The 15,316-nt window shown below is 23.9% G+C and overlaps 1 protein-coding gene across 1 annotated transcript; it reads left to right on the top strand.

Annotated features, from left to right (window-relative positions):
- The first annotated feature begins 1,572 nt into the window (after positions 1–1,572).
- LOC112596807 (acyl-coenzyme A thioesterase 13-like) lies at positions 1,573–4,041 on the top strand. The gene is made up of 3 exons (XM_025342612.1): positions 1,573–1,727; positions 3,082–3,290; positions 3,813–4,041. Exons 1-3 carry the CDS (start codon positions 1,641–1,643, stop codon positions 3,964–3,966), a joined length of 450 nt encoding a protein of 149 aa, XP_025198397.1. The 5' UTR covers positions 1,573–1,640; the 3' UTR covers positions 3,967–4,041.
- Positions 4,042–15,316: the final 11,275 nt, after the last annotated feature.

Here is a 15,316-nt window from a genome sequence, read left to right as displayed (position 1 = left end):
TTTTTTTTTGGAAAAAATAAATCAACCTACGATATTAATATAATAGTAAAATAAATTATTATAATAGCGACATAATAACAAATTTACATAATACTAATATATCTAATAAGTAATAATATAGGCTGACTGATTGACATCTCCGGCTAAAATAATGTTTTAATAATTTAACTAATCTATCACAGCAGTACGCGGTGACCTACTCAATGACAAAGTCCACTCGACACCTATGACTAAACAGCACAGTGATAGTCATTTACCCACTTTTTAATACTTTTAAATTTTAACAAAGTAAGTTTACTACTTACTAGTAAGTATACTAGTTACTAGTATCATATATTCATATGTAGATAGTGGCTAATAGGCTATTAGGTAATAGCTAATTATAGCTATGTTAATTGTGAATACTACAATTATTTGTTGTTAACTCATGTATAAAAATTGTTTTAAATCATGAAAAATAAAAATAATTTGACTAAAAAAAAACATTAAAGAGCTTATTAAAATTTAAAATACCGAGTTATTAGGAAATAAGAAAATATAATTTATTTAATACTTTATTAGGAAATATCAATATCTTGTTTGCTCTTGCTTTTTAATGATTTTCGAAGTGGTATTCTTTAAACTTTATTGTTATACTTTTTGTACCTAATTATTATTTCTTAAGTTTTGATCTTATGGAAAGACGCCATCGTCACTTATGATAATATATTCTTTCCACAGGCGTGACTACGTGAGCACACTCTAAAAGTAGGTAGATAGACGTGTAGTGTTCATATAATCATATATATTAAAATAGGTATTCTATATAAAAACTACCTATTTGACTTTTTTGAACTTAATGTGTTTTTAATGTAGATACGTGTAATAAAAAAATACAAGTTGCACACATAAAAAATTTTAATATGTTATAATACTAGTCAGTAGTCTCAGTACCTACCTAGTCACTACTCACTAAACTGCATACGGACCAGACAATCAACTACAGAGTGCACACAGTGAATTATTCTAATTTTTCAAATTTGCTTTAAAAATATAATCCCAAATTTACTTTGCTGGGTATATTTATTATAAATCAATATAAAGATAATTTAATTAAGGCATTGTGTCCTTCGGCTCATAAAAAATCGTAGAACGCGCTTGAGCACACTCTGCGCGCTCTGTATGCATGTCTATGACGATAGATGGCCTACAATTATTATTAATAATAATAAATAATATATTATGGGAAAAATTATATAGATTCGTATTAAAATCATGGACCCTACCCAGTGAAGTGTGAATTACTTTTCGTGCAATAGATTTAAGAGTTTGGCATAGACCTTATACTAGGTCTATGGAGTTTGGTCTCTTTATCTCTAGTCTTCGTAGTTTATCCTTATCGTAATATTTGTAAGACATGGTGTATTTATTGTGATAAAAAATATGATGTATTATCATATTTTAGTATTATCATTTATCATTGAATACTGATAAATGACTATAATATTATTATTATTATAAAAATTGAAATTTTACAATACTTATAATTTTTTAAACCGTTTAAAATATATAATATGTTCAATAATTTAAATGTTATGCTTCAATAGTTTTGATTTTCTCACGTTGTTTATTTTATTAGTCTGAATTTATTAAATATTAAAATGAATTCCAACAAAGCATTAGAAACAGTACGAAAAATTTTGAATTTTTCAATCAAACGTAATGGACATGATAGAGTTTTGGAAAAGGTATAATTAATTTAATTACATAGTTATTAATAGTAATTGGTGACTAACTTTCTAATTAATTGAATGTTATACTACAATATACCTGGTGTATTTACATTTTTTAACATTTTTATATATTAATATTATTTAAACTTTGAATGTGATAGGAGGTAGGTATGTACTTGATGTATTAAGTATTTTTTATATTTATTATACAGTAGACGCCGCTTAAAAGACTCACTTTGAGACCAGCACAAAGTGAGTCTTATAACCGAATGAATCTTATAGGCGAAGGAAGTGGAAAAAAAAAATTAATTACGTATTTATAAATTTTATTTTACTACATATTTTGCTTTGATTTTAATACATTAACACATATTACATATTACATACTTTATTATTGAATAAATTTAATAATTCTGATAAAAAAACTAAAATTATAATCGTTATAATTATCGTTGCGATAAATGTGAACTTTTATCTGCGATAAAAATTATTATACGTTATAAGGTACCAACAGAAACTAGAAATAATCAACACGAATATTATTTCATTTTTCAAAACCAATTTATTTCTAAATTATAACCAAAAAAGTTTTTTTTACTATTTATTTTATGAAATTTGAGTCTTATAACCGAAGTGTTGAGTCTTAAAACCAATTTTTTTTTAATGTATTTGGATATGTCCGGACCGTTCCAGACGATTTTGAGTCTAATAAGCGACTGAACCTTATATACGTGAGTCTTATAAGCGGCGTTTACTGTATAAGGAAACTTTAGGTACTCAAAGGTTGAATGTATGAATAAAAAATAAAAAAAGGTGATACACAATATGTACCTACTCACTTATACACATTATACATAAACTTATAGTTTTAAAAAGTGATTGGTTATAAACTAAAAACATTATAACTGATAAGTAATGTAATCATTTACTATAGATACTATAATGTACCTATTGTTCATTTCAGTAAATTAACTAGATATAAAAAGTAGCTAGGATATAAATTACATTTTTTTTTTAAATTCGAAGAAGAGGGTATTACTCAATTCAGTCCCTATAACTCTCTTTGTATTTTCTCCTGTAATTTCTTACCAACTTTTTGATACTCAATGAAATAAGTCATTTTAAATTTTTAATATAATTTTTATGTAAGATAACAATATTAACTTAATATGTATTACCTGGTTATAAATGTAAAGTAATATCCAACAATATCTCAATTGTGATTGGCTAACTAAAACTTCTAGTTTGATTGAATGCAAAAATATTAATATTAGTAAGGTATACTAATACATGTTTTTTTTAATGATATTTTCAAGTCCAATAAAATAATAAATTAAAGACAAATTAAATTTATTCTATACTTATAAAGGTGAATATAACATCAGTTGGAAATGGCCAATGTATTGCTGAGATGGTTGTTGAAAAACAACATACAAATGCGTATGGTACACTTCATGGAGGTTTTACAGCTTCCGCTGTAGATATTTTGTCTAGTATGGCTATGTTGACTCATCCACGAGTTGTTGAAAACATTGATTCAGCACCTAACAGTGGTGTTTCAGTTGATATTCATATTTCGTATGTATATTATGTTACAATTATTTATTTTTTTTAATATGTATAAGGTGAAAATATTTATAATTTATACTATACTCTATTCACATTTAGAAATGACCCAAATGGCTAACTTTAGCAACATGGATGTTTGATGGTTGATTAAGTAGGGGAAACAGCCATGCGTGACCTGTATGTCACCGACAAAAACTGGTCATTTCTAAATGTGAATGGAGTATAAGTTTATTACTTTAAAACTTTTTGGTATATAGGTTAGGAAATAATATGTATTTATAAATATATGTATTAGTGCCTCCATACATGCTTGTTCAGTAAAGCTTCCATTATCTTCTTGTGAAAATAACAAAAAATATTAGATAAAATCATGTTTAATATTTGAAACTATTACATTTGTTTTCGATCAATATAACTAATAACAACATATTATATTATCAGTTTTATACTTATAAAATATATTAAACAAATTAAACTTAATATTGTATATAACTTTATAACTTTTATTCATTTTGTTATTCTTTGTTTTAGGTATTTAAATTCAGCAAAAATTGGTGACCGAGTAGTTATTAATTCTGAAACTATTAAACTTGGAAGAAATTTAGCATTTCTAAAAGTAACATTGCTCAGGAAAGATGATAATGTTGTTATAGCTCAAGGTACACACACTAAATTTGTGGGATGATATGAAATATTTGGTACATTATGTAAAATGAATTGTTTGAAAACAAATAAATGTTATGGTAATAATTTGTTAGTAATCTTAAAAAATAAATTTATTTCAGTTTTATAGTTGTTTTTAATTGTTTTTTTTATTATACTTACCTTTAAACAACTTTTTAGCTTTTGTATTGTTTACTGAGATAGTTTTTACTATTAATATTGTACATTTTTGCATTAAATCTTTCAAGTATTTTTAATTAACTATTTAAATGTATAATTATTTTTTTTTAGAAACAAAATAAATGCTTTATTTTGATTAAAAATTTAGAACTGGAAAATTTTGGATTTTTTCAAAATTTGCTACCTTTACAAAGTAGTATAATTATATGAAAAATATTTGAAATTCCTTAATAAAATACAATTGTTTTATTTTGAGTTATTTAAATTTGTTTATCAAAATATGATATAGTATTAGTTATTGATGCAAATTTTTTTAGTGATGAGTTTTTTTTAAATTTTAGGAAAATTTGATACAATCAGAATTTATTACATAAAAATATGTAAACTAATGAAACACAATTATTGTAAAATTATGTAGCACTAGTTTTCATTGTTCCTTTGTTTTACCTAAAATATAAAAATTTGTTTCAGAAATAACTTTCTACAGACAACTTGTTTACTTAGGTCTAAAACTATAACATTTTGTAAGTTATTATAATGCTTTCTTGACTGCTTGACTTTATAACAACTATTACAGGTTTATTCTTTACACATTAGTTCTAAAATAAATAAAGTCTAAAATAAATGTAAAAAGTTGTGTTTTATAAATATCTAAATGTAATTATTGATTTATACACATTTAACATTCAAATTATACAAAAATGTTATTTGTAAATCATCGCATTTGAAAAATAATCCTAAGTGAAGCTCGGTCTAACAATGAATCATCGTTCATCAATGTCTAGTTATAGTTATAACTTATAATTTAGCTTGCTTAAATGTTTTCTCTACACAAAACCTTTTTTAACATAATCTCGAACAACTACATAAGATATTATATTAACATAAGTAGATATATGTGATGTATATATATATATATATATAATACAATCATACTACAAAGCCAAGTAAAACCAATATTATTTATTACTTCGGTATTATATACAAACATTTTATAATGCCTATCCTGTGCAGTTAAAGGCGTAATTAATGTAGAAAAATATTGTTTTCCTTCTTCCCTAAAATGAATGCGTTAAAACTTTCATAATATTGTTCTTATTTACAGTTTGCATAAAAAATAATTGTGCTTATTATAGATTTTCAATCCCAGAAATGATGTATTTATTCTTAATAATAAAAGGCTACCAAATTATTCAACAGATAATATTCATTTTGATTATTTTATTACATTGGTTTACATTTTTCAATTGTATTTTTATTGTTAATATTATTACGTAAATACAAACTTTAAAATAAACATCTCTATAAAGTCAAAATATGACTGTGAATTAATTTCAAAGATCATCATCGTAATTATAAATAATAAATATATCTATTTAAATTATACGAATAGTTTTATTCTTATGCATATAATATAGCATAATAATCTTTACTATATATTTGTAGGTATAAACTAATTTATTTTTAAGATATTTTAAATTAATAACACAAATAAATACAATGATTGATGGCCTACTCAAAAGAGCATGTTTTTTTGTATTTTTAAATGAAACACGAAATTTTAGAATTTGTATATTTAAGAACGATTTCATGAATTATTTATGTTAGGTAATTCATTTTTCATTTAATGAATAAAAATATTTTAATATGTTTTATTATTTGTGATTTTTTTTGTTTAAAATATAACTTCCTTATAATTTCGATAAAAATGTTGTACTTTTGAAGCGAAAAATATTTAAAACTTTTATGCTTTAAAAAGAAACTGAGTATGTATTTTTTATATTTTAAAATTGCATTAAGAACAACTTATATACAAGTAGGTTCTTGAATTAAATTTTAATACTTTTAGCAATTAAAAAAATTCGCTAATTTAAAAATTGTAAGTATAAATACATTAACATTTTAAAAATATTAATGAGCATGAATGGCAACTGATAACTTAAGTAGGAATGAAATATTTCAAGTTTTCATGCTTAATATTTTTTAAATAAAAATTCCTTATTTCCCCTATACATATTCAGCTATACCAAAGTTATTTTAGACGCAAATAATAACATAATGTGACTTTTTCAAATTCTTGTATGAAAAATTTATTAGATACGTTTGATAAAAAATGAATTTTAATTGAACATTTTTGAACTAAAAATAAAAAATTATTAACTTAAATCGAAAATGGTCTTGAATTTCATGTCTTTATAAGAATCACGAAAAAGCTAAATTATTTAAAAAATTGTAATATGACTAGAAAATATTCATATAAATGTTAGTAAAAATTCAAGACTTCTTTTTTAACAAAAAAAAAATCAATATTGTTGAAAACGGGTGTTTTGTAAATATTCCTAATACTTACCTAAACTTATTCTCATTTTCCGTAATTTTGTATACTTATTCCCAGATAAAGAATATAAATTAAACTAAAATGTATGTAATTAAAAAAAAAAAAAAACAAATCATTGTTAAAACATTACATTTATCATTCTGTTAAGAGTTAAAAATAAAGTCTTATTTGTATATTATTATTTCTTAACTCACATTTTCTATCGGTACCTGAGCAAATATACATGAAGAGTTTTGAGGCCTCTAACCATTTTTAATAGTAACTCAACACTTGAATTGAATTATTTATAGGTAGGTACTACCTATAATATATACTTAATATTTCATATTAAATCACGTTAATCTACATTCACATTTTGTTATTGTTGTCAATATCATCTATTGAATGTTAGTATAGTTGTTTGAGACTTGTTATATAGGTATTATAGTCTCTATTCACTATTCTCAAGTTTTTTAATTATTGTTGTCTATAATAATTAATATAATATTCAATGTATTTAGTAGTTACATACAGATATCTATATAATAATTTTAATTACTATTTGCTACACATTCATCAGTACCTACTCATTTCTATTGTCTAATGTCTATTTGTAAATATGCAAATGAAACTGTGTTTATTTGATTACACATCAAATTAATAATAATATTTTTTCATGTATATTTGTGTTGTATTTTTTTCTATGAAAAATATCGTATTAAATTATTTTACCTATTCTATATGGAATGATATAATTAATTAAATATAAATGTATACCTATGGTATACGAATTACAAGTAAATATATCATATAATCAAAAAATACATTGATTTTATATACATGGATACATATATTTTTAATGTATTTTTTTAGAGATAAATCCTACACTCCATCAAAGTTTATTTTTGAAGTATCATAACTAATATTATATTAATAGATAGGCAAATAGGAACATTATTATATAATTATTTAATACCTATTTAAACCAATATTTCTATACTATATAAATATATAAATATTAATAATAACATAATATAACAAAAAAGGTGTAGGCGTCGCGTATATTATGTGCAAACAATTTAAGGTGGAAATTAATAACAGTAAACAATGCAGATTATTTAATTAAAAGGTAATAGGTACATAGTAAAACATTCTAAATAAACTTCCAAGGGGTAGTTGTGAACGTCTGAAATTACTTTATTTTCGTTTTCGCTTAACCGACATATCCATTAGCAAACGAAGGACGAGTCTTTTATGTGTACTCGACTAGACGGAAACATGATACCGAACTCCCATCTTTGTTTTTCATACGAAACGGAAATGGCTACTATTATCCGCTTTGCTAGTAAGTAAATATTACCAGGTTTCTGTTTGATTGGCTATTGGCGTGGTCGATTATATATTAGTTGTATTATGAATGACCCTTTTTCAATGTATGTAGAAGATAAAAGCTTGCAAATAGAGTACCACGTTATATTGACAAACTCTCTTTCTATCTCTTTCTCTCTCTCTATATATATATTATAAACGTTTTTAAATTTTTATTTTTAGGCATTTATTTAATTTGAAATATTTATTAGAATATCAATGTTAAAATAGTTAACTTGATATATATATATATATATTAAAAACGGAATTTTTGAGAACAAAACGTGTTCGGTGTTGGGCGTGCAGATAGTATAGGTGAATTATTAATACAACTGAAGAATCGTGTGATGCGCGCCAACGGTCATAATTTAATAAAAAGCATAAAGTACTAAGGAAGGGGTGTCCCGCTTCGAGTTTTATTGTTATTAGTGAGGTATAGAGAAGTGTAGAGTGACTGTGTAAATAATTTTTGAGTGCCCGAGTGTCCAAACAAAACCACATCCTCGGACTAGGCACCTGGGACCTCACACGACGTTGCGCCGGCTTCTTGGATTCAGTCCGTTCATGTATAATGATAATAATAATAATATAATATATAAGGCGAACCATTATAAACCTATTTCATTCATAGTTTTTATAATGTGTACCTGAATTAACGTCTTAGAGCTCTCCCACCCTTTCAATGACATTTGAAAAAAAATATTCATGTCTCAAGATAGAAATTTCACTATATTTCTATAGCCCTTATATATATATAAGCATATAAATAATATGTAAATATATTATAGTCATCGTCGTTTAATATATAAAGAACGTTAGAGTGTAAATATAAGGTGTATATTCAATTTATATACCTACCTACCTACCTACAGAAGCATATAAGAAAATAAAAACACTCAAAATTATAATTCATTTAATTATAATACAATTTAGCTACTGCCTATATACTGTCGTACTACTTATTGACAAAATATTAGGTTCTTTTCAAATATTGATTTGGCCATTCTTAAAGAACATTTTGTCATAATAGTTTTTATCAAATTTGATGGTATTTATTTACAAAATAATAAAAATACTATACATTTTATAATAGTATACATAATATTACGAGTACCTATTACGAACATGTAATTTGTAACAATTGTATCTATATTTTAATCAATTACATAACCAAAATTAAATTGTATTATAATTCACGAATATCGTATATTATTATGTCATATAAATATTTAATATTTTCATCTAATTTGAGAAAAATCGCATAGGACATTTCTAAAAATAATATAAAAACGACATAAATAAAAATAAACGAGGATCAACATATGTTTGGTACATTATCATTCGCTCTGTATATGAATTTTAAGCATCAGCGTTTTTCCATTCGGTAGATAAGGATAAACAATAATAGCACGCACTTATAAATACAAATAGATATAATATGTTCTTTCACACTCACGCCACTTCTTACATTCTTTTAGGTTCACGGGTCTGTATAACTATCTGTTCAACTATTAAGTTATTATCATTATGTCAATAATTTCTTCATATCCACATAATGTTATATTTCCTAAAAATTGTGAAAACAATCTCACGGTTGTCAGTAGCTTAACAGCAAAAATCGACCGTTGGGCTGTTTTTAAAATTAGATAAGAAAATACATAGGTACTATTCAGATACAAAATTATTTCATTGCAGATGTAGTCTAAGAATATGCGTAAACCAAACACAGAAAATTATTTAACTTATATTATTACATATGGAGGTTTAAATTATCTCTTATTCTTATTACAATAATTAATTATAATTACATTTTTTCCTAACTAACTTATAAAATGTATTTTTGGAATACAGTTTAAATATTTTTTCTTTTATAGCGATTTTATTAATTTAATAACCACTTTCATAAGTTATGCTAATGATTTACTATATGTAAAAATGTCATAATCTGCAATATTTCTAATTTTTAGTTATTTTTATAAATGTTTAAAATAATTCGGATAAAATATAATACCTGCATTGTATAAATGTATTATCATATATTGTTTCTGTATTAATTTAGAAGGTAAACTATATTTCTTTTATTGATTAATGATAAATATTTTATACAATCGTAATTGTTCACTAACAATAACACTGTGACATTTATGAGACGAGTGGGCATTTTATACTTTTTAATATCCGGTACTTACGCAAATGCACGTGACTGACACGTGACCCAATGCCACCACGCTATTACATCCACCCTACAGTTTGCATAAAATAATAGATACTTTATTAATAATTATAATGCATAAACCTTCAATTACTATAACTCAACATTTTTTTACGCACACGCATTATTTTAAAATATATTGAATATTATTATTTTTTTTTTTTTTGTTATTTTATTACTAATTAAATGATGATTGATTATTTTGGATATAACTAAGGCACTTTATTTAGAAAAATATACATTTTTAGAAATGCATTTTTCTGTTAAGGTTGATCTGTAGAAATATTACCTAAAATCGCTTATACTGTAGTTATTCAGTATAAAAATATTAACATGTACATAAACAAAATCAAATATATCTTCAATAAATATAGGTACAACTGTTACAATTACCAGTTATAAATTAGCAATAAAAAAGTAATTTATTAAATTGTAGTGTAGATATAATTATAAAATAAGAAAACCATTAAATAATAGATATCTCTTCGATTAATTCAACTTGAAAAATTAATATAAAATGCGACTATTGTATACTTCTAATTATTTATATATTTATCTATAAATAAAATGTAAGCTCTTATGAACACGGTTTAAGAGTTATTGAGATATATTAATGTAGAAATACTAGAAACCTATGTTTTTGTATACTTGATAATTAATAAAGTTATAATACAGCACTAGTTCAGTTTCAATGGTATTGATATTTGATTGTATTTTCTAAGAACTAGCTAAATAAATTAAATCCTATCTATATATTATAAATTTTAAAATTTGTTTCAGCGTGCATTACAGTGTAAACAATAGTTTAATTAGTATTATGTATCAATATCAATTAAATTAGTCAAAATATTAATCTCTCCATAAATTCTAGTACGCGTTTAAACTTTTTTAAACTACAATTATATTATATTATAAGAAATGTTTTAAAATGAGAATATAAATATGAACTGTTTAAACAATTAACTATCACACATTTATGTTGTTTTATAAAAATGTGTAGAAAATGATTTATTTTGGAGTTAAAATATTTTTTTATTAATATTGGAATTTTAGAACATGTTGGTTATCAATTGATACTATAAACGTATCTATTATAAGCTTACACATTTAAGACGAGTTTTTTAAAAAAAATTTTTTTTTTTTGTTCCTGAATAATATGTTTTATGTTAAAATGAGCAAAAACGATCAATTTCAATTATCATGTTAGGTTTTTAAAAAATTTAAATAAATAGTTTTAATAATTTATAATACATTATTTTATAAGTATATAATTTATGTAAAATTTATGAGATAAAATAATTAACATTATAATATTTTAACATTTGAATAACGGAAATTATGCTTACCGGATATCACAGTGTAGACACTAGGTACACATTTGTTCATATCAATGGTCAATATTAATGTTCACCTTTAGTTTTAAAATTAATTAAAATTCAATGACAACTATATTTAAAATATAATAGTTGTCAATACCTGATAACTAAAGGTTAAAATACCTATCTGGTATTGATTTATCCTTAGGACAAGGCAGTAATAAATTTATACACGCATATATCAAATTTTATTTCTATAACCTCATGTCTTCATTCATTAAAAAAAAGTTTACAGTTTAAGAGTGAAATTAATTACAAATAATTCTCATTTGGTATATACAATAGGAATACCTTTTCGAGGTCAAACAAAGACATTTAGTAAAATGAGAACAGTTTTAACACTTATAAATTATAACTTGTAAGCAATATACGTATATGTAATAGGCATAAATAAATAAAATAACCAGGTGAATATTGTGAATTATATTTAAAAAAGTGAAAGTACATAATATACGATCTAATTATTATAAGTACCTAATATACATGTATACCTAATGTTGGTATTTATTTATGAATATAATAATAATAATATATACAATGAGTTAAATACATCGGAGCATATTATAAAATAAATAAGAGACAATAGTTATATATACGTCATTGTCTTTTATTTTCAACAATTAATTACCATCTCTCTCAAATTATTAATAGCGAAGTAATTGATACTCCTATTTTTTCTATATAAAGTTTAATTCAGAATCCCAGCTTTCTGTCTAAGAAACTTTTTTGCATTTCATGTTTCTATTAGCAATTATAATTATTATTTAAACAAACAATCTATTGTTAGAATAATGGAAATGGTCAATGATACGATTGATACGAGTCCATTATTCTCTAATTTTTTTTGTATAATTAGAATCTTAGAAATGTTAAATATTTGTATTTTATATTTTTATGAATCTAATGTTATAAATATATTTAAATTAAACTTAATAAAATATAAGTATCATACGTAACTATTTTTATTTTTTTTATTATAAACCATTATAAATGCAACGGTCTTGAATCCATATATTCAATTGTAAAAAAAATTGCGTCGGTTACAGACTCAATATTGAAAAAAATAAGTGATAAAGTTGGATGATAAATAGAGAAAACAGAAAAAATTTCATTAAATGGTTCATCCAGATTTTCCTTACGTGGTTTGCGTTTTTGTCGAATCTACACTTAGCTAAAAAATTAAAGTCAGAGACTGTTGCAGCTACAGCCCACAAGCTTACATATGTTTATCTATATTGTAATATTAATTATATATAGTATATTTTTTAGCACTTCATGACTATATGCGAAGTTAAAAATATGAATAATCTATTTAAAAAAGATAATTGTTATTTAAAGTCTATAGGTACCTTCTAAAATAAAATATTGTTAGTTGAATCAGTTGATATTCACAAGAAAAAACTTAGATATTCTCTATAGATATTTAGGTATAAATACATAATCAAAAACTCTGATTATATTTATCTAGTTATTACATTTTAGTTTATTAACACGTATAAGTTAAAGATATTTGAGATTGTATATTTCTATGAGTAGGCACGACACTTATAAGTTATAAAGAATATACTATAAGTATGTTTGAAATCTTTGATTGGAATAATTATAAATTTAAAACTTAATGTAGTATATTATAATTATTATTATAAGTTATAGTAAAATTTTTAGCAAAAATACAAATTGGTCAAATCAAATTGTAAAAAAATAATTACTAATACAAAATTGGCACGTTAAATGATTTTAGTTTGTACATTGTATATGATTGTGTGAATTGAGTGATATTTATTATATTATTTAATCGAGAAGATATAGAAATTTTAGTGAAAAAAATAAACATATTATGATATCAGTCATTAGTTATTATTAATCACAGTAATAGCACTTATCGGGAATGTTTAGTTAACGTTATTTTAAAATCACTCATTAAATAAACAATTTTAAAGTATAAACCAAATAACAACGTAAGTATACCATTAAAAATATTAAATAATATAAAGTGATGGTTATATTAAAATGCATCAAGTTGTTCACCATAAATTTTAGTATTATATTTAATTATAGCTTATACAAAAAATACAATCAATGTTTAGTATAAAACTATGAAATACTTTTAGACCAATGATAAAGCTAATAAGAATGATATGATATTTGATCAATTAAATTTACAATTTATTATTTTATTGTGATTTTTATGTTTAAAATCTATACTGTATAATTAAATTTAAATGATACAAATTAAAACAATATAAAAATATATTTACGAGTATCTTTATTTGTGACTTAAAATGTCCAATATTATCGTGATTTGATTTGTTATATTACTTATATTATACTGGGTATAGGTAAGTACATAGCTAGGTATATATATTTAAATTAAATCTTAAAAGTAATGAACTAATAATGATCTGATTTTGTAAGTTAAACAAATATTTTATGTGTACTATATAATAAAGATTATAAAAATTATTCTTTAAAAAGTGAATTGGGTACCTAATAATTAAGAATACCTCACATAGGTATACCAAAAACACAGTAGGGTATACACTATACATTATATTCGTAGGACGTATAGTCGTATAGGGTGTTTACTGAAATGTGTATCTTTTCTTTCGTTATTGTAGGTTTTTGAAAAATAATAAACGTTATTATAATGTTATTTATGTATATTGCGTTTAAAAGAAAACACCTGGTATGTTGTATGTAAGACCAACACTTTTTATATGCGTCAGTTTTGTTCCTGTTGTATTTTTCTGTCAATATGATGTATAGTCGGATTTTCAACATGCACGCAAAAGTTAATCTGGTTACAAAACACGGGTAGCAATAATATATTATTGTATTCAAATGACAAATAATGAAACGGTGTACGTTTCCCGTTTGATATTGTTATATAATAATGTGTCAGTATAACGACGCGTGGAGATGACTTCTTGTTGCTAAACTGATATAACTAGCCTAATACATGTACGCCGATTATAAACGCAGCTTAGCGACACAATGGGTTCGAATTTTACGGCCAATTGTAGATCGCCACCCTACTTTTGTACGCGAAACCCTGCAATAGTAGTAGTAATAATAATAATAATAATAATACGTGTTGGACATACAATATGTATAAGTAATGACAATGCCGGATGCAAAGAGAGCACAATGAGATCATAAATTTCTGTCAGCCGTGTTTGGAATACCGCCAATGTCAGAGATATAAAAGTAAACGGATGCATTAAACCACAATAATAGATGTACGATGTTCGGAGAAGAAAAAAAAAATGTAAGATTGAAATCAAAATTTGCACAAATTTTAATTTTATTAATTTTATTTGTTTTATCTACTAAATGATGTGATGATATCTACTATTATCAGAGAATACCTCAGCTAACAGCACATAAAATTACGTTATTGTACATGTAGGACTTAACGTCGGTAAATATACTATCGTTGTATAAATATTTGTATTTATTCAACACAATATTTACGAATTAACTTCAGTTATTTTAGATTCTGTGTGTGAACATTTTGTGATACATTGGTTTTATCACTATAGAGTTTTATTTGAATGTGTTTCAGCGTTTGTGTACATTTTTTTTTTTGGACAAAAAGGCATTGGTTTGATAAATCTTTCAAGCTATCGGAAATTAGATACTTAAATAAAAAGAAGTATAGAAACCAATGGAATATACACGCGCTCAAATATAATATGATTGTTGATTTTATTTACGGTCATTTATTTATGGCCAATTGTAAGAGGACGTATAATATGACTTTTGGAAATCTAAGTCAATAAAAGAATAAAAAAAAGTATAGTTAAAAAGAGAATAATACTATACTTATTTAACTTTTGTTTTTTTTGTGGGGGGGGGGGGGGGGGGGGGGGGGGAGGGCTAAGTCAAGAGAGCTTAAACTAGTCCTTTAAAATAATAG

This window comes from Melanaphis sacchari, unplaced genomic scaffold (genome assembly GCF_002803265.2).
Source record: "Melanaphis sacchari strain LSU unplaced genomic scaffold, SCAv2.0 Contig34_pilon_pilon, whole genome shotgun sequence".
Taxonomy (NCBI): Eukaryota; Metazoa; Arthropoda; class Insecta; order Hemiptera; family Aphididae; genus Melanaphis; species Melanaphis sacchari.
The sequence above is the reverse complement of the archived record's forward strand: the minus strand, read 5'-3'. Positions and strand labels throughout refer to the sequence as shown.